This window comes from Zea mays, chromosome 5 (genome assembly GCF_902167145.1).
Source record: "Zea mays cultivar B73 chromosome 5, Zm-B73-REFERENCE-NAM-5.0, whole genome shotgun sequence".
NCBI lineage: Eukaryota > Viridiplantae > Streptophyta > Magnoliopsida > Poales > Poaceae > Zea > Zea mays.
The window spans coordinates 10377136-10399550 of record NC_050100.1 but is presented as its reverse complement, the minus strand read 5'-3'; the positions used below and the strand labels follow the sequence as shown (position 1 = coordinate 10399550).

The 22415-nt window shown below is 46.9% G+C and overlaps 1 protein-coding gene across 1 annotated transcript; it reads right to left on the bottom strand.

Moving 5' to 3' along the window:
* Positions 1-20797: 20797 nt before the first annotated feature.
* Positions 20798-22114, bottom strand: LOC100384309 (uncharacterized). The gene has a single exon (NM_001176864.1). It carries the CDS (start codon positions 21589-21591, stop codon positions 21073-21075), a length of 519 nt encoding a protein of 172 aa, NP_001170335.1. The 5' UTR covers positions 21592-22114; the 3' UTR covers positions 20798-21072.
* Positions 22115-22415: the final 301 nt, after the last annotated feature.

The window sequence follows — 22415 nt, the reverse complement described above, 5'->3', positions numbered from 1 at the left end:
CTGTACTCCTTTATCGTACAACCACTCGAGACTATGTGGGCAGTCACTCGATCCGAACTCGTGCGGTCCAACCCCAGGGTTAAGAAGGCTGGGGAGCACCGGAGGATAAGGAGGGGGAAAGTTTTGTCCGGTTTGGGCATGGTGGTGGCCTGACTCCTTCCGGATAACCGTTAAGGTTAGGACGTACGGGTAAGGAAAGAGATCCGGTATTCGGGTCTCGCGACGGTGAGATCGCAGAAACCGGACTAGTGGGTAAAGTGTACCCCTCTACGCAGAGTTGAAACCTATTCGAATAGTCCGTGTCCACTGGTATGGACGAGTCTGGTATGGTATGGCAATTAGAGCTTTTTCACTAAGTTTCTTGTCAAGGGAAGGGTGTGATTAAATGGGTATTGAAAAAGAAAATAAGGCCACGGGAGCGGGAAGCTCAGTGGTGGTTGAGTTTTTGGTTACTTTTAAGACTATGGGAAAACCCTCAATCAACTGCCTTTCTCTGAGGAAATGATGAGTGACATCAACTCCACCAAATTGAGCATGTACATCATAGGTCTCTTTCTCTCTACGGGAGCGGGGTGGGCTTGCGGAATACCTAGTGTATTCACCCAGATTTATTTATGTTTTTCAGCAGTCGAGGACTTCTTTTCTGCTATGCTTGATTAAGAGGGCTGTGGCTGCACCCAGTTCTGCCTGTGGCTTGGGCTAGTGTATTTTCCTTCTGCGCTTCTCTATTTGGCTCTCTCGAGCTTGTACCCCGGTATTGTAATAAATTTTTCTAAACTCTGTACTATTTGAAGTAAGGAATGTGATTACTAGCCTCCTGGGACTAGTAATTGTTTCACATTTGAGTCCCAAAGGATTGGGACGCTTCAGGTGGTATCAGAGCCATAGGACTGGCCGTAGGTCGCAGCCTTGACCCTAAAACTTACCCTAAAAAGAAAATACCTCTTACCTCAAGAAAAGTTTTCTCTTCCCTTCCCCGGTTTTAACAAGACCCCTTCTTTTCCTATTCCAGATGGAAGATTCTCTGGCCATTAAGTCATCCTACTGCTCAGAAGTGGAAGGGTTCCCACGCCTCTTGCGAAGCTGTGCGCTCCGCATGGGAATCCGCAAGAAGCCGGAATACGTCTGGACGGAGCATATCGAGGGCGGAATGATAAGATGCTCTATGGCAGTCTACCTGGGGGAAAGCCAAAGCTATCCAAACCAACGTTCCTTCCAAGTCACTTTTACCGGAGTCCATTTCCTAGATGCTTGCCAAAATGTCGCCCGAAAAGCCCTCCGACAACTGTGTCAGAACTACAACAAAGTAATCATTGAAACCCCCCTTCGCTACTTTCCACCCAGCAACAAGAATACCCCCACCTGGAGGAAAAGACTTCAGGCCCTATCAGGAGGAGATCCTATTGAGAATGATCCCACCATTGTCTACATGGCGGGATACCTTCATAACCTTGATAACCAATATGATGACCTCGCCCTCCACTGCACCTCCCTAACCTCCCGGGTGGAAAGCCTGGAGCAGAAAGTCAGGGAACTTTCAGAAGAAAAAGCGTCCCTTCAAGAGAGCCTCTCGATAGCTGAAGGCGAAGAGACCAATACCCGTGAAGCTTACCGCACCCTCAAAATGGACTACGACAAGAAACTGAAGAAACTCGCCCCCGCAAGAAAGATCCGCAAGAAGACCAAAAGCCAAGGATGTCAGACTGAGCAGAAGGAAGAGAACCTTCCTAGGAACCAGTCCGACCCCGAGGACATGTCCCTGGCCAGCCTTGATGACCTTCTCAAGGAGTTTGGGGACACTTTAGAGAAAGAGTTCGGGGGTACCCTAGGTAGCACTCGTGTGTGATGAGCTAGTGGTAGCAGTGTGTTGTGTTATGTAATGGCTTGATGTAATGAATAAAATAACTAGTTAAAAAAATGGCATGTGCATAATAGTGACTCTCTTCCCATGGCAGATGGCTTCGGATAGAACCACGCCTACCGCCTCCGGGATTGGAGCAAGACTTCCTCTAGGAGCTGAAGGAGAGGCTGGCGGAGAAGGGAGTGAGACCCACCTCCCCGCACCTCCAGAACTACCACTAGATCTAGCCCAAGTTCTGGCCAATCAAACCAGACTCATTGAAGTGCTCACTCGAAGTCTGGAAAACCAGCGCCCAGGCGGTGGAAGACCGCAGGACAGAATGGGAGAATTCCTAAGACTCAAGCCTCCCACGTTCGCGGGGTCCAGCAATCCCCTCGATGCAGATGACTGGCTTCGCACGATCAAGAGGAAGTTGGAAGCCATCGCCTGTCCTGAGAATCAGCGTGTTCAATTGGCAGCTCATCAGCTTTCAGGAATGGCTTTAGCATGGTGGGACACTTTCAGTGAAGCTGTCAGAGATGCTACATGGGCAGAATTCGAAGCAGCCTTCCGTGAGCACCACGTACCCCAGGGGATAGTTCAACTCAAGGAGGATGAGTTCCGGGAGCTAACTCAAGGCGGGAGAACAGTCAGTGAGTATGTGCACAAGTTCACAGAGCTGGCCCGCTACGCGCCCGAGGATGTCAGCACCGAGTCCAGAAAGATGGCCCGTTTCCTGAGAGGATTAAGACCCGAGCTTAAGACCATCCTCGTCAGCCAAGACTTCCACAGCTTCTCTCACCTCTCCAACAAGGCTATCCAGGTGGAAAGGGCAAAAGAGGAAGAGAAGGGGCACCTCAAGAGGAAATTCCAAGTTCTCCGGGCTCAACAGCAAGAGCGTCACTAGAGGCTCGACCCTTTGGGCTTCCACCCAGGGGTCCAAGCTTCAACAAGCAATCTGGACCCTCTCCATCGCGCTACAGTCAGCAGAGTCAGAGCTCCCATCAGGCACCCTCCGTTGCAAGCAACCAGCCACCAGCAAACGCCTGTTGGCACTGTGGGGACCCCAGCCATTTCAAAAACAACTGCCCTCAGTTGAAGGCACCAGGACCAACCTACTCCAACTCGGTGAATGGCCCCAAGATTCCATCGGCACCTACCTCCAAGGCGCTTCCTTCCAACAGCCAGCAGAGCAGGACTCAGTACCAGGGCAGAGCTCGGGTCAACCACGTCGACGCTCAAGAAGCCCAGCAAGCTCCGGGAGTAGTACTCGGTGAGTTCCTTGTTGAATTTACCCCCGCTACTGTGCTTTTTGATTCAGGAGCATCCCATTCTTTCATAGCTGCTAAGTTTGTGGAAAAGCATGGCATCCCCTCTACACCCCTAGCTATCCCTTTGGTCACCCGAACCCCGGGATCAGACCTCCTGTGCAAACTCAGGTGTTCCCAAGTCAGAATCCTTCTAAGTGGGATAGTGTTCCTGGCAGACTTAACCATCTTACCATCCCAAGGAATTGATGTAATCCTAGGAATGGATTGGCTAGCTAAGCACAAGGGTGTTATCAGCTGCGCAAGCAAGACTGTTCTTCTCATAGATCACCAAGGAAAGGCAGTTTCCTGTCAAGTCCAACCGCCCGCAAATGATCCAATGATATTTAATCTGGCAGTAGAAAGCATGTCTGTAATCAAGGAGTTTGAAGATGTATTTCCAGAAGAGTTGCCCGGGATGCCACCAGAAAGAGGAGTAGAGTTCTATATAGATCTCATTCCCGGCACTACACCCATCGCAAAGAGACCATACCGCATGGCCCCCACTGAGTTGGCGGAATTGAAACTCCAGATTTCAGAACTACAGCAAAAAGGATACATCCGTCCCAGTTCGTCTCCCTGGGGAGCACCCGTTCTTTTCGTTACTAAAAAGGATGGGAGTATGAGGATGTGTATTGATTATCGATCCTTGAACGAAGTTACAATCAAGAATAAGTACCCTCTCCCTCGGATTGATGACCTCTTCGACCAACTACAAGGAGCCAAATACTTCTCCAAGATAGACCTCAGGTCAGGGTATCACCAACTGAGAATCAAAGAGGCAGACATTCAGAAAACTGCATTCGTCACCAGATATGGGCAATATGAATTCACAGTAATGCCATTTGGACTAACCAACGCACCCGCCTTTTTCATGAACCTCATGAATAAGGTATTTATGGAAGAATTGGATAAGTTTGTCGTAGTCTTCATCGACGACATCCTTATTTATTCAAAGAATCGCAAGGACCATGAGCATCACCTTCGAATCGTCCTCGGAAGACTCAGAGCACATCAACTTTATGCGAAGCTCAGCAAGTGTGAGTTCTGGTTGGAGAAGATAGCTTTCCTGGGGCATATCTTGACTGCAGAAGGGATAGAAGTGGACCCATCCAAGGTAGAAGCGGTTTCAAATTGGAAGCAACCATCCAATGTCAGTGAAGTACGAAGCTTTCTGGGAATGGCAGGGTATTATCGCCGCTTTATCAAGGGATTCTCCAGCATAGCAAAGCCCTTGACCGAACTTCTCAAAAAGGACAATAAGTTTGTGTGGACTCCCAAGCGTGAAGAAAGTTTCCAAATCATCAAAGAGAAACTTACAACCGCACCGGTCTTGACTCTACCAGACATACACCAGGATTTTGTCATCTTCTGTGATGCTTCCAAGCAAGGCTTAGGGTGTGTCTTAATGCAAAATGAGAAAGTCATTGCTTATGCATCCCGATTACTCAAGCCGCACGAACAGAAGTATCCTACCCACGATCTAGAATTGGCAGCCATAGTGCACGCCCTAAAAATTTGGAGGCATTATCTGATTGGGAACAAATGCCACATCTTCACTGATCACAAGAGTCTAAAGTACATCTTCACGCAACCGGACCTCAACCTCCGTCAAAGAAGGTGGCTCGAATTGATCAAGGATTACGACCTCGAAATCCACTACCACCCCGGGAAGGCCAACGTAGTAGCATACGCCCTTAGCCGGAAACCTTTCGGGGTTAAGGGAACAAACTTTCTGGAAGATTGGAAGGAAGAATCAGCTCAACTAAATGCATGTCTGGGAGACAACGGTGGCCTGGAAGTCAAGCCAAATCTAGAAGATCTCATATGCAAGGCTCAACGCCTGGACGCAGAAACCACCAAGCTTATGGAAAGAGCACGAAAGGAGCAACTTCCAGACCTCAGGACAGATGAGCAAGGAACCCTCTGGTTCAAGGACCGCCTGTGCGTGCCAGTGGGAGAAGCACGAGAAACCCTGCTCGATGAAGCCCACAACTCAGCTTACTCTATCCACCCAGGGACCACCAAGATGTACCTAGACCTCAAGGCCAGATATTAGTGGAAAGGGATGAAGAGGGAAATAACACAGTATGTGACCCGATGTGACACCTGTCAGCGAACAAAGGCCGAACATCAGAAACCTGCAGGCCTACTTCAACCCCTCCCAATACCCGAATGGAAGTGGGAAGAAATAGGCATGGATTTCGTAACAGGACTGCCCAGATCACAGAGAGGAAATGATTCCGTTTGGGTGATAATCGATCGTCTCACCAAGGTAGCCCACTTCATTCCAGTGAAGACCACTTTTGGAGGAGCAGCCCTTGCCCGATTATACCTTAAAGAGATAGTCAGGCTACATGGCATTCCACGGAAGATAGTATCAGATAGAGGAACACAGTTCACTTCAAAATTTTGGAAGGGCCTTCAGCAAGCATTGGGCACCAAGCTAGATTTCAGCACTGCTTATCATCCCCAGTCAGATGGTCAAACCGAAAGAGTCAACAAGGTCCTTGAAGATTTACTCAGAGCCTGCGTGTTAGCCTTCGACAGAGATTGGGAGTCTAGTTTGCCGTACGCCGAATTCTCGTACAACAACAGCTATCAGGCCAGCATCAAAATGTCACCATTCGAAGCACTGTATGGAAGAAAATGCCAGACTCCCCTAATGTGGTCCAATGTGGGGGAAAGGACACTAGAAGGACCCGACTTTGTTAAAGAAGCCGAAGAAAAAGTTGCTTTGATCCGCAGAAGGTTACTTGAAGCTCAGAGTCGACAGAAGAGTTACGCAGACAATAGGCGAAGGGAACTCAGATTTGAGGAAGGAGATTTTGTTTATCTCAAGGTTTCCCCAATGCGTGGTGTCAAAAGGTTCCAGGTGAGAGGAAAGCTAGCACCCCGTTTCGTCGGTCCTTACCCTGTCATTTCCCGAATAGGACCCGTGGCATACCGTCTTGAGCTACCAGAATCCATGTCAGATATTCACAATGTGTTCCATGTGTCTCAACTCCGCAAATGCCTAAAAGTACCAGAAACCCGTATCGAGGCAGAAGCAATTCAGATTCAAAAGGATCTCCAGTACCGGGAAAAGCCAGTAAAGATTCTTGACTCAGCAGTCAGAAGGACCCGCAATTCTGAAGTGAAGCTCTGTAAGGTTCAGTGGAGCAGAGATGGAGAAGAGGAAGCCACCTGGGAGAGTGAGGACTCTCTGAGGAAGGAATACCCTTACCTTTTCTCGAGCCCCGTCTGAATCTCGAGGGCGAGATTCCTTTAAGTGGGGTAGGTTTGTAGCATCCCAAAAATCCTAATCTAAGTTTGAAACCCTAATCCACCTTTATCCCCTCCCTTCATCCTTTAAATCCAATACCTCCACTAGTTTTTCTTTCATCATATGCATACATTTTGTTTGATCACAAAACACCTCACTTAGATTATATTTTTCTAAACACTTAGAGTATCCACAAAATTTTTGTTCAAAAGAAAAAAAGGGGCAAAATGGGAAATAGAAATTAGAGAGTAAAAAGAAAAAGGGAACAGCTCCCTCCTCCCCCTGCTGGACCGAATCCAGGCCCAAGCCCGCGACCTCCCCTCTCCCACGCGCCCGCACTCCTCCGCTTTCGGCCCATCTTCGGCCTGCCTCCGCGCGCGCGCCAGCCCGCTCCTTGCCTCGCACCGCTCTCACTGGCAAGGTGTCCCCACCCGTCAGCCGCCCTCTCTCTCGCGCGCTCGCTCCCTCTGGCAGGATGGCCCCACTGGTCAGTTGCTTCGTCGTCCTTCCGCCGTCTCCTCACCGAGGTCACCTCCGGCCGTCACCTCCGTCCTCCCCTCTGCCATCTCGCCGCACAGGGAAGTTTGGCACCGCTCCGTCCTCCTCCCCTTGACCAGCGTCCTCGCCGGTACCACCCCGCCGTAGCGTCCCCTCGGCAGCGCTGTGCGCCATTTATGGCGGCACGGGGAAGCTCGCCGGAGTCAGGGAGCTCCACCGCCCCCCCTTCCCCCGCGCGCCTATAAAAAGCTCCCCTCGAGCTCCTTCTTCCTCGCACCAGCTCCGGCCATCCCTCTCCTCCCCTCCCCCGAGCCCAATTCGCGAAGCGCCGGCGTCGTTCTCCTCTCCGGTGAGTCTTTTCCTTCTCTGTTGGTCCGGCAAGAAATCAAGTGAGTCGAGCAGCTTCCTCACGAAACCACGAACCCGAAACACCACTTCCTAGCCCCAGTCCCTCACCCAGAGCCCACCAGCGGCGATCCCCGCCGCGGAGCTCCGCCACCTCCCCGCGGGCAGCCCCCCCTCCCGACCCCCTCTAGCCAAATTGAGCCGCCCCTGGGTTTGCCAGCCCCTGCCCATGCTAAGCCACCTCCCCGTGGGCCGAGAACCGGGCCACCGGCGGCGAACCGCCGTCGAGCTCACCGGCGGCCGGCTTTCTCCCCCGCCCGCTCGGCCGGTTCGCCCTCGCCGTCTGGCCGCAACGCCGTTTCCCCCCCCCCCCCGCTCTCGCTGGCGAGTGGACCCGCAGTGTTGCCGTCACTCCCGCGCGCTGCGCCGTCTCCCCCTCGCTCGTGGGCCGCAGCTGGGCCGGCGCATTCGCGCTCGCGCCTGACTGGGCCAGATTCCTTCCACCCGGCCCACCAGAGCTGAAACCCTTTTTCTTTTTTCCTTTTTCAGCATTTTCCTCCTTTAATTAGTCTCCTCAATATTTTATGCACTAAAAATTATCAAAAATAATTTCTAAGGTCACATGCAATAATGATGTTAGAAAATGACACACTATAATTTGTGAATCCTTGTTGATGTATTGTTTTACTGCCTGTTTTCCTAGAGGAAGCGGGGACCGTTAATCCGGAACCCGTAGCCCCGGAAGAGGGACCAGAGCCCGAACTTCCGGAAGTAGATCTTCTGTGCCAGGAGAGCTTCGACGAAGGCAAGTCCATCCTTCCCTTGATGCATAAATTACCTATTCTCTCTACCACTGCCTAGGCCGGGAATCATGGGGGAATATTGCATTGTGAGTGAGAGATGGCCCGCATTAACATAATATTTCCGGTTACGAAATGTGGATCTGGAAGTAGGGCAAAGTGTTTCTCCAAATAAAACCTCTTTTTGAAAAGTTATGCGATGAAGGGTACTCACCCTCATCACCTTGAGAGTGGGATGATCAGGGACTCCCTAGTTTAGGGGAGGGCCTAAGGTGTTGGCTCAGCTGGTTTAGGCGTGAGCAGAAGGATTGTCCCCCCATATAAGGACCTACTTGTCATTTTCACTACCTGTACTCCTTTATCGTACAACCACTCGAGACTGTGTGGGCAGTCACTCGATCCGAACTCGTGCGGTCCAACCCCAGGGTTAAGAAGGCTGGGGAGCACCGGAGGATAAGGAGGGGGAAAGTTTTGTCCGGTTTGGGCATGGTGGTGGCCTGACTCCTTCCGGATAACCGTTAAGGTTAGGACGTACGGGTAAGGAAAGAGATCCGGCATTTGGGTCTCGCGACGGTGAGATCGCAGAAACCGGACTAGTGGGTAAAGTGTACCCCTCTACGCAGAGTTGAAACCTATTCGAATAGTCCGTGTCCACTGGTATGGACGAGTCTGGTATGGTATGGCAATTAGAGCTTTTTCACTAAGTTTCTTGTCAAGGGAAGGGTGTGATTAAATGGGTATTGAAAAAGAAAATAAGGCCACGGGAGCGGGAAGCTCAGTGGTGGTTGAGTTTTTGGTTACTTTTAAGACTATGGGAAAACCCTCAATCAACTGCCTTTCTCTGAGGAAATGATGAGTGACATCAACTCCACCAAATTGAGCATGTACATCATAGGTCTCTTTCTCTCTACGGGAGCGGGGTGGGCTTGCGGAATACCTAGTGTATTCACCCAGATTTATTTATGTTTTTCAGCAGCCGAGGACTTCTTTTCTGCTATGCTTGATTAAGAGGGTTGTGTCTGCACCCAGTTCTGCCTGTGGCTTGGGCTAGTGTATTTTCCTTCTGCGCTTCTCTATTTGGCTCTCTCGAGCTTGTACCCCGGTATTGTAATAAATTTTTCTAAACTCTGTACTATTTGAAGTAAGGAATGTGATTACTAGCCTCCTGGGACTAGTAATTGTTTCACATTTGAGTCCCAAAGGATTGGGACGCTTCAAAATGAAAAATTAATTGCTAAGGCTAAAGATTTTGATGTTTGCGATGTTACTATTTCTAACCTTAGAAATGAGAATGATATACTACATGCTAAGGTTGTAGAATTAAAATCTTGCAAACCCTCTACATCTACCGTTGAGCATGTTTCCATTTGCACTAGATGTAGAGATATTGATATTAATGATATTCATGATCACATGGTCTTAATTAAACAACAAAATGATCATATAGCAAAATTAGATGCTAAAATTGCCGAGCATAACTTAGAAAATGAAAAGTTTAAATTTGCTAGAAGTATGCTCTATAATGGGAGACGCCCTCGCATCAAGGATGGCATTGGCTTCCAAAGGGGAGACAATGTCAAACTTAGTGCCCCTCCTAAAAGATTGTCTAATTTTGTTAAGGGCAAGGCTCCCATGCCTCAGGATAACGAGGGTTACATTTTGTACCCTACCGGTTATCCCGAGAGCAAAATTAGAAGAATTCAATCTAGGAAGTCTCACTCTGGCCCTAATTATGCTTTTATGTATAAGGGTGAGACATCTAGTTCTAGGCAACCAACCCGTGCTAAGTTGCCTAAGAAGAAAACTCCTAGTGCATCAAATGATCATGACATTTCATTCAAAACTTTTGATGCATCATATGTGCTTACTAACAAATCCGGCAAGGTAGTTGCCAAGTTTGTTGGGGGCAAACATAAGGGCTACAAGACTTGTGTTTGGGTACCCAAAGTTCTTGTTTCTAATGCCAAAGGACCCAAAACCGTTTGGGTACCTAAAGTCAAGAACTAAACTTGTTTTGTAGGTTTATGCATCTGGTGGCTCAAGTTGGATCATCGATAGCGGGTGCACAAACCACATGACGGGGGAGAAGAAGATGTTCTCCTCCTACGAGAAAAACCAAGATCCCCAACGAGCTATCACACTCGGGGATGGAAACCAAGGTTTGGTCAAAGGTTTGGGTAAAATAGCTATATCTCCTGACCATTCCATTTCCAATTTTTTCTTGTAGATTCTTTAGATTACAATTTGCTTTCCGTTTCGCAATTATGTCAAATGGGCTACAACTGTCTATTTACTGATGTAGGTGTCACTGTCTTTAGAAGAAGTGATGATTCAATAGCATTTAAGGGAGTGTTAGAGGGTCAGCTATACTTGGTAGATTTTGATAGAGCTGAACTCGACACTTGCTTAATTGCTAAGACTAACATGGGTTGGCTCTGGCACCGCCGACTAGCTCATGTTGGAATGAAGAATCTTCATAAGCTTCTAAAGGGAGAGCACATTTTAGGACTAACAAATGTTCATTTTGAGAAAGACAGGATTTGTAGCACATGCCAAGCCGGGGAGCAAGTTGACACTTATCATCCACACACGAACATCATGACAAGTGACAGGCCACTGGAGCTCCTACACATGGATTTATTCAGCCCGATCGCTTACATAAGCATCGGCGGGAGTAAGTACTGTCTAGTTATTGTGGATGATTATTCTCGCTTCACTTGGGTGTTCTTTTTGCAGGAAAAATCCCATACCCAAGAGACCTTAAAGGGATTCTTGAGACGGGCTCAAAATGAGTTCGGCTTAAGGATCAAGAAAATTAGAAGCGACAACGGGACGGAGTTCAAGAACTCACAAATAGAAGGCTTCCTTGAGGAGGAGAGCATCAAGCATGAGTTCTCCTCTCCCTACACACCACAACAAAATGGTGTAGTGGAGAGGAAGAATCGAACTATATTGGACATGGCAAGAACCATGCTTGATGAGTAGAAGACACCGGATCGGTTTTGGGCCGAGGCGGTCAACACCGCTTGCTACGCCATCAACCGGTTATATCTACACTGAATCCTCAAGAAGACATCATATGAACTCCTAACCGGTAAAAAGCCCAATATTTCATATTTTAGAGTCTTTGGTAGCAAATGCTTTATTCTTGTTAAAAGAGGTAGAAAATCTAAATTTGCTCCTAAGACTGTAGAAGGCTTTTTACTAGGATATGATTCAAACACAAGGGCATATAGAGTCTTTAACAAGTCCCCAGGACTAGTTGAAGTTTCTTGTGATGTTGTGTTTGATGAGACTAACGGCTCTCAAGTAGAGCAAGTTGATCTTGATGAGATAGGTGAAGAAGAGGCTCCATGCATCGCGCTAAGGAACATGTCCATTGGGGATGTGTGTCCTAAGGAATTCGAAGAGCCTCCAAATGCACAAGATCAACCATCCTCCTCCACGCAAGCATCCCCACCAACTCAAAATGAGATGAGGCTCAAGTTGATGAAGGAGAAGATCAAGGAGATGAGCCATCTCAAGATGACGACAATGATCAAGGGGGAGATGCCAATAATCAAGACAAGGAGGATGAAGAACCAAGGCCGCCACACCCAAGAGTCCACCAAGCAATCCAACGAGATCACCCCATCGACACCATCCTCGGCGACATTCATAAGGGGGTAACTACTAGATCTCGTGTTGCACATTTTTGTGAGCATTACTCTTTTGTTTCCTCTATTGAGCCACACAGGGTAGAGGAAGCACTCCAAGATTCGGATTGGGTGATGGCGATGCAAGAAGAGCTCAACAACTTCACGAGGAACGAGGTATGGCATTTAGTTCCACGTCCTAACCAAAATGTTGTAGGAACCAAGTGGGTCTTCAACAAGCAAGACGAGCATGGTGTGGTGACAAGGAACAAAGCCCGACTTGTGGCCAAGGGATACTCCCAAGTCGAAGGTTTGGATTTTGGTGAAACCTATGCACCCGTAGCTAGGCTTGAGTCCATTCGTATATTATTAGCCTATGCTACTTACCATGGCTTCAAGCTTTACCAAATGGACGTGAAGAGTGCCTTCCTCAATGGACCAATCAAGGAAGAGGTCTATGTTGAGCAACCTCCCGGCTTTGAAGACAGTGAGTACCCTAACCATATCTATAGGCTCTCTAAGGCACTTTATGGGCTCAAGCAAGCCCCAAGAGCATGGTATGAATGCCTAAGAGATTTCCTTATAGCTAATGGATTCAAAGTCGGCAAGGCCGATCCTACTTTATTCACTAAAACTCTTGACAATGATTTGTTTGTATGCAAAATTTATGTTGATGATATTATATTTGGGTCTACTAACGAATCTACATGTGAAGAATTTAGTAGGATCATGACACAAAAATTCGCGATGTCAATGATGGGGGAGTTGAAGTATTTTCTAGGATTCCAAGTCAAGCAACTCCAAGAAGGCACCTTCATTAGCCAAACAAAGTATACTCAAGACATTCTAACCAAGTTTGGAATGAAGGATGCTAAGCCCATCAAGACACCCATGGGAACCAATGGGCATCTCAACCTCGACACGGGAGGTAAATCCGTCGATCAAAAGGTATACCGGTCGATGATAGATTCATTACTCTATTTATGTGCATCTCGACCGGACATTATGCTTTCCGTATGCATGTGTGCAAGATTCCAAGCCGACCCTAAGGAATCACACCTTACGGCCGTAAAACGAATCTTGAGATATTTGGCTTATACTCCTAAGTTTGGGCTTTGGTACCCTTAGGGATCCACATTTGATTTGATTGGTTATTCGGATGCCGATTGGGCGGGGTGTAAGATTAATAGAAAGAGCACATCGGGGACTTGCCAGTTCTTGGGAAGATCCTTGGTGTCTTGGGCTTCAAAGAAGCAAAATTCGGTCGCTCTTTCTACCGCCGAAGCGGAGTACATTGTCGCAGGCCATTGTTGCGCGCAATTGCTTTGGATGAGGCAAACCCTGCGGGACTATGGTTACAAATTAACCAAAGTTCCTCTTCTATGTGATAATGAGAGTGCAATCCGCTTGGCGGATAATCCCGTTGAGCATAGCCGCACTAAACACATAGCCATTCGGTATCATTTTCTTAGGGATCACCAACAAAAGGGGGATATCAAGATTGCATACATTAATACTATAGATCAATTAGCCGATATCTTTACCAAGCCACTAGATGAACAAACTTTTACCAAACTTAGGCATGAGCTCAATATTCTTGATTCTAGGAATTTCTTTTGCTAATTTGCACACATAGCTCATAAGTATACCTTTGATCATATCTCTTTTATATATGCTATGACTAATATGTTTTCAAGTGTATTTCAAACCAAGTCATAGGTATATTGAAAGGGAATTGGAGTCTTCGGCGAAGACAAAGGCTTCCACTCCACTCTACTACTCATCCTTCGCCGTCGCTCCGCTTCACTCTCCGTCTTTGGTATAATCTTCACTCATATGTTTTATTTGCCAAAGGGGAGAAAGTAGTTAGACAAGGGCTTATATCTCACTCAAAGTATCCGTTTTTGGCGATTCATGCCAAAGGGGGAGAAAGTATGAGCCCAAAGCAAAAGGACCGCACCACCACCCTAATTTTAAAATGATTTTCAATTGATAAATTCTAGATTAGTATCTCTTTGTGTTCTAAAGGGGGAGAAAGTAGTACTTTCAAAATTGATATCTTAAAACCCTCTTGAACACTAAAAGGAGAATTTATTTGAGGGGGAGTTTTGTTTAGTCAAAGGAAAAGCATTTGAAACAAGGGGAGAAAATTTCAAACTTGAAAATGCTTCGCAAAATCTTATTCATTTACCTTTGACTATATTGCAAAAGGATTTTGAAAAGGATTTACAAAAAGAATTTGCAAAAACAAAACTTATGGTGCAAGCGTGGTCCAAAATGTTAAAAATAAAGAAACAATCCATGCATATCTAGTAAGTAATATTTATTGGCTCAATTCTAAGTAACCTTTGTACTTGCATATGCAAACTAGTTCAAATTTCTGCACTTCTATATTTGCTTTGGTTTGTGTTGGCATCAATCACCAAAAAGGGGGAGATTGAAACAGAATTAGGCTTACACCTATTTTCCTATATTGATTTTGGTGGTTGAATTGCCCAACACAAACAATTGGACTAACTAGTTTGCCCAAGTCTATAAGTTATACAGGTACCAAAGGTTCACAATAAGCCAATAAAAAGACCAAGAAAAGGGTTCAACAAAAGGAGCAAATGGACAACCGAAGGCACCCTGGTCGGGCGCACCGGACTGTCCGGTGCGCCATCGGACAGTGTCCGGTGCACCACCGACAGTGTCCGGTGCACCAGGGGACTTGAAGCCAAACTCCTCACCTTCGGGAAAACGCAGAATCACTCCGCAATAATTCACCGGACCGGACAGTGTCCGGTGCCCCAAGGATGAAGAGACTCTGAACTTGCCAGCTTCGGGAATTTGCAACGGCTAGTCCGCTATAATTCACCGGACATGTCCGGTGCACACCGGACTATCCGGTGTGACAACGAAGCAACGGCTACTTCAGGCACCAACGGCTACCTGCAGCGCATTAAATGCGCGCCAGAGCGCGCAGAAGTCAGGCACGCCCATGCTGGCGCACCGGACACTCCACAGTGCATGTCCGGTGCGCCACCGGACATCGAGACGGGTCCAGAAGTCAGAGCTCCAACGGTCGGAACCCTAACGGCCTGGTGACGTGGCTGTCGCACTGGACATGTCCGGTGTGCACCAGACTGTCCGGTGCACCATTCGACAGACAGCCTCCACCAAACGGCTAGTTTGGTGGTTGGGGCTATAAATACCCTCAACCACCCCTCATTCAAGTCATCTAAGTTTTCCACCTCTCAACCACTTACAAGAGCTAGACATTCAATTCTAGACACACTCAAGTGATCAAATCCTCTCCAATTCCACACAAGATTTTAGTGATTAGCGAGAGAGATTTGTTGTGTTCTTTTGAGCTCTTGCGCTTGGATTGCTTCTTTCTTTCTCATTTGTTCTTGTGATCATAAACTCATTTGTAACCGAGGCAAGAGACACCAATTGTGTGGTGGTCCTTGCGGGGAAGTTTTGTTCCCGGGTTGATTTGAGAAGAGAAGTTCACTCGGTTCGCGGGACCGTTTGAGAGAGGGAAAGGGTTGAAAAAGACCCGGCCTTTTGTGGCCTCCTCAACGGGGAGTAGGTTTGTGATAATCGAACCTCGGTAAAACAAATCCGCGTGTCACACTCTTATTTGCTCACGATTTGTTTTGTGCCCTCTCTCGGACTCATTTCTATTTCTAACGCTAACTCGTCTTGTAGTTGTGTTTAAGTTGTTAAATTTCATATTCGCCCTATTCACCCCCTCCAGGCGACTTTCACTAACACACAAGACTCGCACAGGCGTGAGTAGTTTACTATTATTCCATAGACATTGATGGGATGTGGTCATTCTTTAAATGGTGATTTTTTATTCAAGCAGAGTTGGGTCCGATTGGCTTCGAGGACATTTAATTAAATTAATGCCTAAAATTTGTAGTGTATATCGTTAATTTTTATATTTACTAATGTGACTTCGTTTTAAATCTCCACGTTAATCATCATCAAACATACTGGAAAACAGTTTACATACCATTTCTATTTCTACAAAAAAGCCCCGTTACCAATTTATCGCTCACTAGATTTATAGTGTCATCTAAATAATACAAGATAGTATACTTTTTTCTACATGTAGATTTGCATCTAAATTAGCAATATTCATCATTATTAAAAAAACAAAAGTAATCCAAAGAAAAAACAGTCTAAACTAGTCCCTTAATTTGTATTCAAATCATTCTCGATCTAAATTAATTACCATTCATCATTGTAAAACATATATCCGTATGTTTCTAAATTTACTCACTTTTATCATTATTATGCATGATGATTGTAACCATTCACATCATACATAAACAAACGCAGGAAGCAATGGCCATAGTTATTGTCATGCCAAACGCATAGTTGAAGATAAGCTTTCAACTAGAATCATGTCTGATGTACAATTACACATGAAAAGCGTGCTGCAAAGGGGAGATATGGCAAATTAAGAGAGAAACTTGTGGCGAAAAAAAAGAGAGAAACTATGAATTATATCCAGTAATTGGAAGCTAAAGTTTATTACCATAAGAATGAGTGGAGAAGGCAAAGCCGAGCAACTTTGATTGCCCGAGGACCCTATATATTTTTTTTGTGAGAAAGGCTGAGCTTTATTAAACAGGAAGATTTATACCATTTGCCACTAAACTTACAAAGAAGTCATGTACATGAATTCCAATAATAAGCATAGTTGGAAATGCTCTCAAGTCCTCTTCCTCCTCTTGTTACTTCGCCTCCGGTCACTCTCATCAGCGCTTGACTCTGACTCTGACTCTGAACTGGACCCTGAGCTAGAGCTTTCCGAACCAGATTCGGATCCACTTGAATCTGACTCTTGACGATTCCGGCTTCTGCTGCTGCATTATTAGGCGCGACATGTTCTTCAAGTAGTCCCTCAGGCTTTTCGTGATACCACCAAGACCAATGGACATGAAGAAGTTGATCGAGAACCTTGTATTCTTCGGACGATCCCTTGGGAAGATAGACTCGAAGGAACCTTGCATGTTAGGATCATTCAGCCTCTCATTGAGTAGGCGTATGCCCAGGTGCTCCGATAATTCTTGGAATAATATTTTTATAAAAATTCGAGAAGATGATGTCGTGTCTTCCTCTGTCAGCCTGATGTAAGCCAAAACATGCCAAGGGAGTGCATCAGTCCCCAACAAATGTGCAAAGAACTTGGCAACATTCCTCAACTTGTTTGTTTCAAGGCGATGGATCATCGAATATTGTTGCACAAAGCATTTTTCGAGGTTCTCTTGGTGCACTTTATTGATCATGCAAAACCGATGTCCTAGCAGCCCATAATAACGAAGCATAATGCACAGCTCCATCTCCTGACCAGGCTCGAGCTTAATTTTCATAAGCTTGTGTCCAGCTTCTTCAAAATTAACACTAGACATAATAGTCAAATATATTGTTCTTCTAAGATTCACAAGATTTGTCTCTGTTCTATCCCTTATCTCCATTTGTTCCTCATCCTCTTCATCATCAGAAGCAGCATCTGATCCTCCTCCATCTTCAAAAGACTCTGCTCCCAGGATGCTTCTCTTTAGATTCTCATATGCCTTCTCATCTTCAACAAAATTGGGGTTTGCCTAGAAAACATTTAGATTGGTCTCAGGGTCTAGGTGATCTTCGAGGGACATCTCATGTGTAAACTGGTCCTCCTGCTCCACTAGATCCAACTCTAGACGGATGGCTGGGAAACCATGGAATTTGGCCTTTCTAATTGCAAAAAGGCCTTCAATCATAAATAGCACTCGCTTGTCTATTTCTCCTTCATGAAGAATGCCTCGAAATCTTTCAAAAACAGCATGAAGCCCTTGAGGAGACAAGTCCTGCAGCATTGCCCCACACTCTTTGACAAACCCCACAGCCACCTCAACACTATCATCAGTCGGATTTTACAGGAGTACAGTAAGAAGCTCCAGCGCCAAGAGTTCATGTGCCACCACCTGATTTACCAAGTGTGCAATGAATTTGGTTGCTGCAAGCAATTGGGGCTTGTCATTTCGCTTATATGCCCTCTAGTTGTGGTACACGGGGACTGCAACAAACAAGAATGGAGTAGGCGTCTTGATCGACAAGAGCCTTAAAGATGGGGTAGTAGATGTTAAGAGGGTAGGAGATAGAATCATCCTAGTCAAGCTGGTCATTGGGGACTTGGTTCTCAATGTTATCAGCGCGTATGCTCCTCAAGTAGGCCTTAATGAGAACTCAAAGAGGGAGTTCTGGGAAGGCCTGGAGGACATGGTTAGTAGTATGCCAGTTGGCGAGAAGCTCTTCATAGGAGGAGATCTCAATGGCCATGTGGGTACATCTAGCACTAGTTTCGAGGGTGTGCATGGAGGCTTCGGCTTTGGGACTAGGAATCAAGGAGAGGAAATCCTAAACTTTGCCCTAGCCTATGACATGTTTATAGCAAACACTTTCTTTAGGAAGAGGAAATCCCACCTGGTGACCTTCAGTAGTGGCCAACACACTAGCCAGATTGATTTTGTCCTCTTGAAAAAAGAGGACATGCATGCCTGCTTAGATTGCAAGGTTATACCTGGAGAGTGTGTGGTAACCCAACATAAGCTTGTCGTAGCTGACTTTCGTTTTAAGATTCGTTTACAACGGAATAAGCATAACAAGGTCACTAGAACAAAGTGGTGGAAGCTTAAAGGGGATGTGGCCCAAACTTTCAAGGAGAGAGTTATCGAGGAGGGCCCTTGGGCAGAAGAGGGAGACGCAAATATCATGTGGAGGAAGATGGCGATATGCATATGAAAGATAGCTTCAGAAGAGTTTGGGTTGAGTCAAGAAAACAGAAGGGAAGTTAAAGACACTTGGTGGTGGAACGAAGATGTCCAAAAGGCTATCAAGGAGAAGAAAGATTGCTACAAACGCTTACATCATGACAAGTGTGCAGAAAACATAGAGAAGTACAGGATAGCGAAGAAGTCTGCAAAGCGAGCGGTTAGTAGAGCCCAGGGTCAAGCCTATGACGACCTTTATCAACGGTTGGACACAAAGCAGGGAGAAAAGGCTATCTATAGGATGGCCAAGATTCGTGAAAGGAAGACAAGGGATGTCAACCAAGTCAAATGCATCAAGGATGAAGCAAACCAACTATTAGTGAAGAATGAAGAGATCAAGAACAGATGGAAGGAGTACTTCAACAAATTGTTCAATGGAGGGAATGAGAGTTCTACAATAGAATTGGATGAACCATTCGATGACAACAACATGGGTTTTGTACGAAGGATACAAGAATATAAAGTTAAGGAGGCGCTAAAAAGGATGAAGGTAGGAAAGGCGATGGGCCCTGATGGTATCCCTATCGAGGTATGGAGATGCCTTGGAGACATAACAATAGTATGGCTGACTAAGCTTTTCAACACCATCTTTCGGACAAACAGAATGCCCGACGAGTGGCGGCGGAGTACATTAGTACCAATCTTCAAGAACAAAGGAGATGTTCAAAGTTGTATTAATTATCGTGGAATTAAGCTCAAGAGCCATATAATGAAGCTATGGGAGAGAGTCATTGAACACCGCCTGCGGAAGATGACGAGCGTGACCCAAAATCAGTTTGGTTTCATGCCCGGGAGATCAACTATGGAGGCCATTTTCTTACTAAGACAACTTATGGAGAGATTCAGAGAACAAAAGAAAGACATGCATATGGTCTTCATAGACTTGGAGAAGGCTTATGACAAAGTACCTAGGAGTGTAATGTGGTGGGCCTTGGAAAAACACAAAGTAGCAACAAAGTACATTAATCTTATTAAAGATATGTACACTAATGTTGTGACAAGTGTCCGAACAAGTGATGGAGACATCGATGACTTTCCAATTAACATAGGACTATATCAAGGGTCGGCTTTGAGCCCTTATCTTTTCGCTTTGGTGATAGATGAGGTCACAAGGGACATACAAGGAGATATACCGTGGTGTATGTTTTTTGCCGACGATGTGGTACTTATTGATGAGAGTAGGAGTGGTGTTTCGCAAAAGTTGGAATTGTGGAGGCAGACGCTGGAAGCAAAAGGTTTTAGGCTTAGTAGGTCTAAAACATAGTATATAAAGTGTGATTTCAGTGTCATGGGGTATGAGGATGGCGATGTTAGTCTTGATGGGCAAGTGGTACCCAAGAAAGACACTTTTCGTTACTTAGGATCAATGCTTCAGAAGGAGGGAGACATCGATGAGGATGTCAGTCATAGAATTAAAGCTGGATGGTTGAAGTGGCGGCAAGCTGCGGGTGTCTTATGCGACCCCCGGGTGCCACACAAACTAAAAGACAAATTCTACAGGACAGCAATCCGGCCGGCTATGTTGTATGGAGCAGAATGTTGGCCCACTAAAAGACGACATGTCCAACAACTAAGTGTGGCAGAGATGCGTATGTTGCGCTGGATATGTGGCCACACAAGGAGAGATCGAGTCTGGAATGATGATATACGAGAGAGAGGAGTGGCGCCAATTGAGGAGAAGCTTATACAACATCGCTTGAGATGGTTTGGACATATCTAACGAAGACCTGAAGAGGCACCAGTGGATATCGGAATAATTAGGCGTCCCGAGAATGTGAAGAGAGGTAGAGGTCGACCAACCTTGACGTGGACAGAGGCTCTAAAGAGGGACCTGAAGGAGTGGAATATTGATAAAGAGCTCGCTGTGGATAGGAAGAGGTGAAAGTATGCAATTCACGTGCCAGAACCTTGATTTATAGTTTCGCTTTTCCTCCTTAATCGTTTGACATTTTTTGTGTCCATTTAGATCTTGCTAGTTCTTGTAGTTTTTATCTCTTTTTATGTGTTTCTCCGTTTCGTCGTTGTTCGGTTCTCCTTTGCCTTTGTTTCCATTTTCTTTTCTTTGGAGGTTAAGCTCCGAGGTTTTCATACGGGGTTTCATCTCTAGTCTACCCAACGTGCTTGGGACAAAAAGGCTTTGTTGTTGTTGTTGTTGCTGCTGCCCTCTTGAGTTGGAACACAACACGAACAAGAAGCATCTTCCCAATCTCAGGGAACTTGGTGTTCACAACCGCAACCAGCGCACCAAATACATCAGTAAACCCAGGTGAGGCCATCTGTGACTTGATGCAAGACTGACAGAAGAGCCCCCGCCCATGAACAAGGTTCTCTGCAAAGAGCTCTGGCACTATATTCTTGATATTGGTCGCATTCACCTTATTCACCAGCCCATTGATGCTCTTCTTGAGAGCATCCCAGGTGAGGCGCTGATACACAGGGCTCGACTTGTCCTCCACATCTCGCATCATCTGCGCCATGCGGAAAGGCGGGATGTAGATCCCACCCGTGCGCCCAGGGATCATCTCCGGAAGGAGGCGGCGGTGGGGGCGACAGTGGCGGGGTCAGCTCCCTCTTCATAGGGCTTCTACGGAGCTCGTCCTCCCTTCGACTGCGGTCATCCCGCCGCCTCGAGCCCTCGTCTCGGCGCCGGCGGCGGTGGCGACGTTCGTTGGGTGAGGACCCTGACTCCGAGCTTGGGCTCCGGCGCCGGTGGCGCCGTCTGTTCCTCTCCCGGTCTTGCTTGCCACGGCGGTCGTCCGGATCCCTTGCCCGCCTGCGCCGACGGCCTTCCACCTTCTCGTCGTCAGAAACCATATCGCGTATCCTCCGGCGTTCGCTACCTTCCTCCCTGTCTGAAACCCTGTCGCGCCGGGGAGATCGGTTGTCGCCGTCCTCATCCTTTCCGGGCTTGGCATGGCCGTTCTCCTTCTCCTCAGAGGGCTTGGCATCGCAGCGGCGACCGCGGATATCGAAATCGGGCGGCGAAGCCCTAGATCTGCGACGACGGTCCGCGTCGACGCCGAGGAAAGGCGAGCGGGGTGGACATAGGGACGGGGACGCGCGGCGCTTGCGATGGCGCGGGGAGACGTCATCGTGGTGATTAGGGCGGCGGCGCAGCGGGGAGACGGAGTTGGCCGGGACCGGGACCGGGACCGAGGGTTTGCTATTTTCTGTGGAATCTGTGCAGCTCTGCTGTATCGCGTAATTGCCTAGTTTGCGTTTAATAATCTGCGGCTCTACACTCCTCCAGTCTCCACTAGCATGGTTGTATGCCTGTATTCAGCCTTGCCACGTTCCACGCACGGTCTCCGCGTTTGGATGAGGAGGCGTCAGAGTCAGAATGAACTAGAAGCATTGGGCCTGGGCCACGTTCCGCGCACGGACTCCTCGTTTTGGGCGCGATTGGATCCTTGTATTCGGCCTCGGCCAGGGACTCCTGACCGTAGAGGGCGAGAAGGCATCGGGCCAAAGAAGACGCGCAAGATTTCTAGCTGGTCCAGGCTAAGCGTTTGGCTCCCAATAATAAAGTTTAGAGTCTTATGGGCTATATAATCTATACATAATATATATTATAATTTTTGAGATTATAATTTATATGTATCTGTTTGGTTACCTAGATTATACGAATACAGATTATCGATCTCTGAAACACAAAGACAATAATATTCTTGGTTGGAGAAGGAGAAGAGGAGGCTGGCTGGATCGTTCGAAGGAGAAGAACGACGCCCATGACGACTGTTAAGTAACCCTAGTTAGTGTTATATGGGCAAATATCGGCTTTGCCCCTGAGGGGTCTCACATCTCTATATAAAGAACTTGTACACCCCTTTATATTACAGAGATCAGAAAGAGGCCAGAGGCCCAACCCTATATCTTGTGTCTCGTGTGTTTCCACTGTCGTGCTTATGGGAAGGGA

Bases quoted from the DNA above. Each gene is read 5' to 3' on its own strand.
- LOC100384309 (NM_001176864.1), bottom strand. From the start codon at position 21,591: ATGACGTCTCCCCGCGCCATCGCAAGCGCCGCGCGTCCCCGTCCCTAT.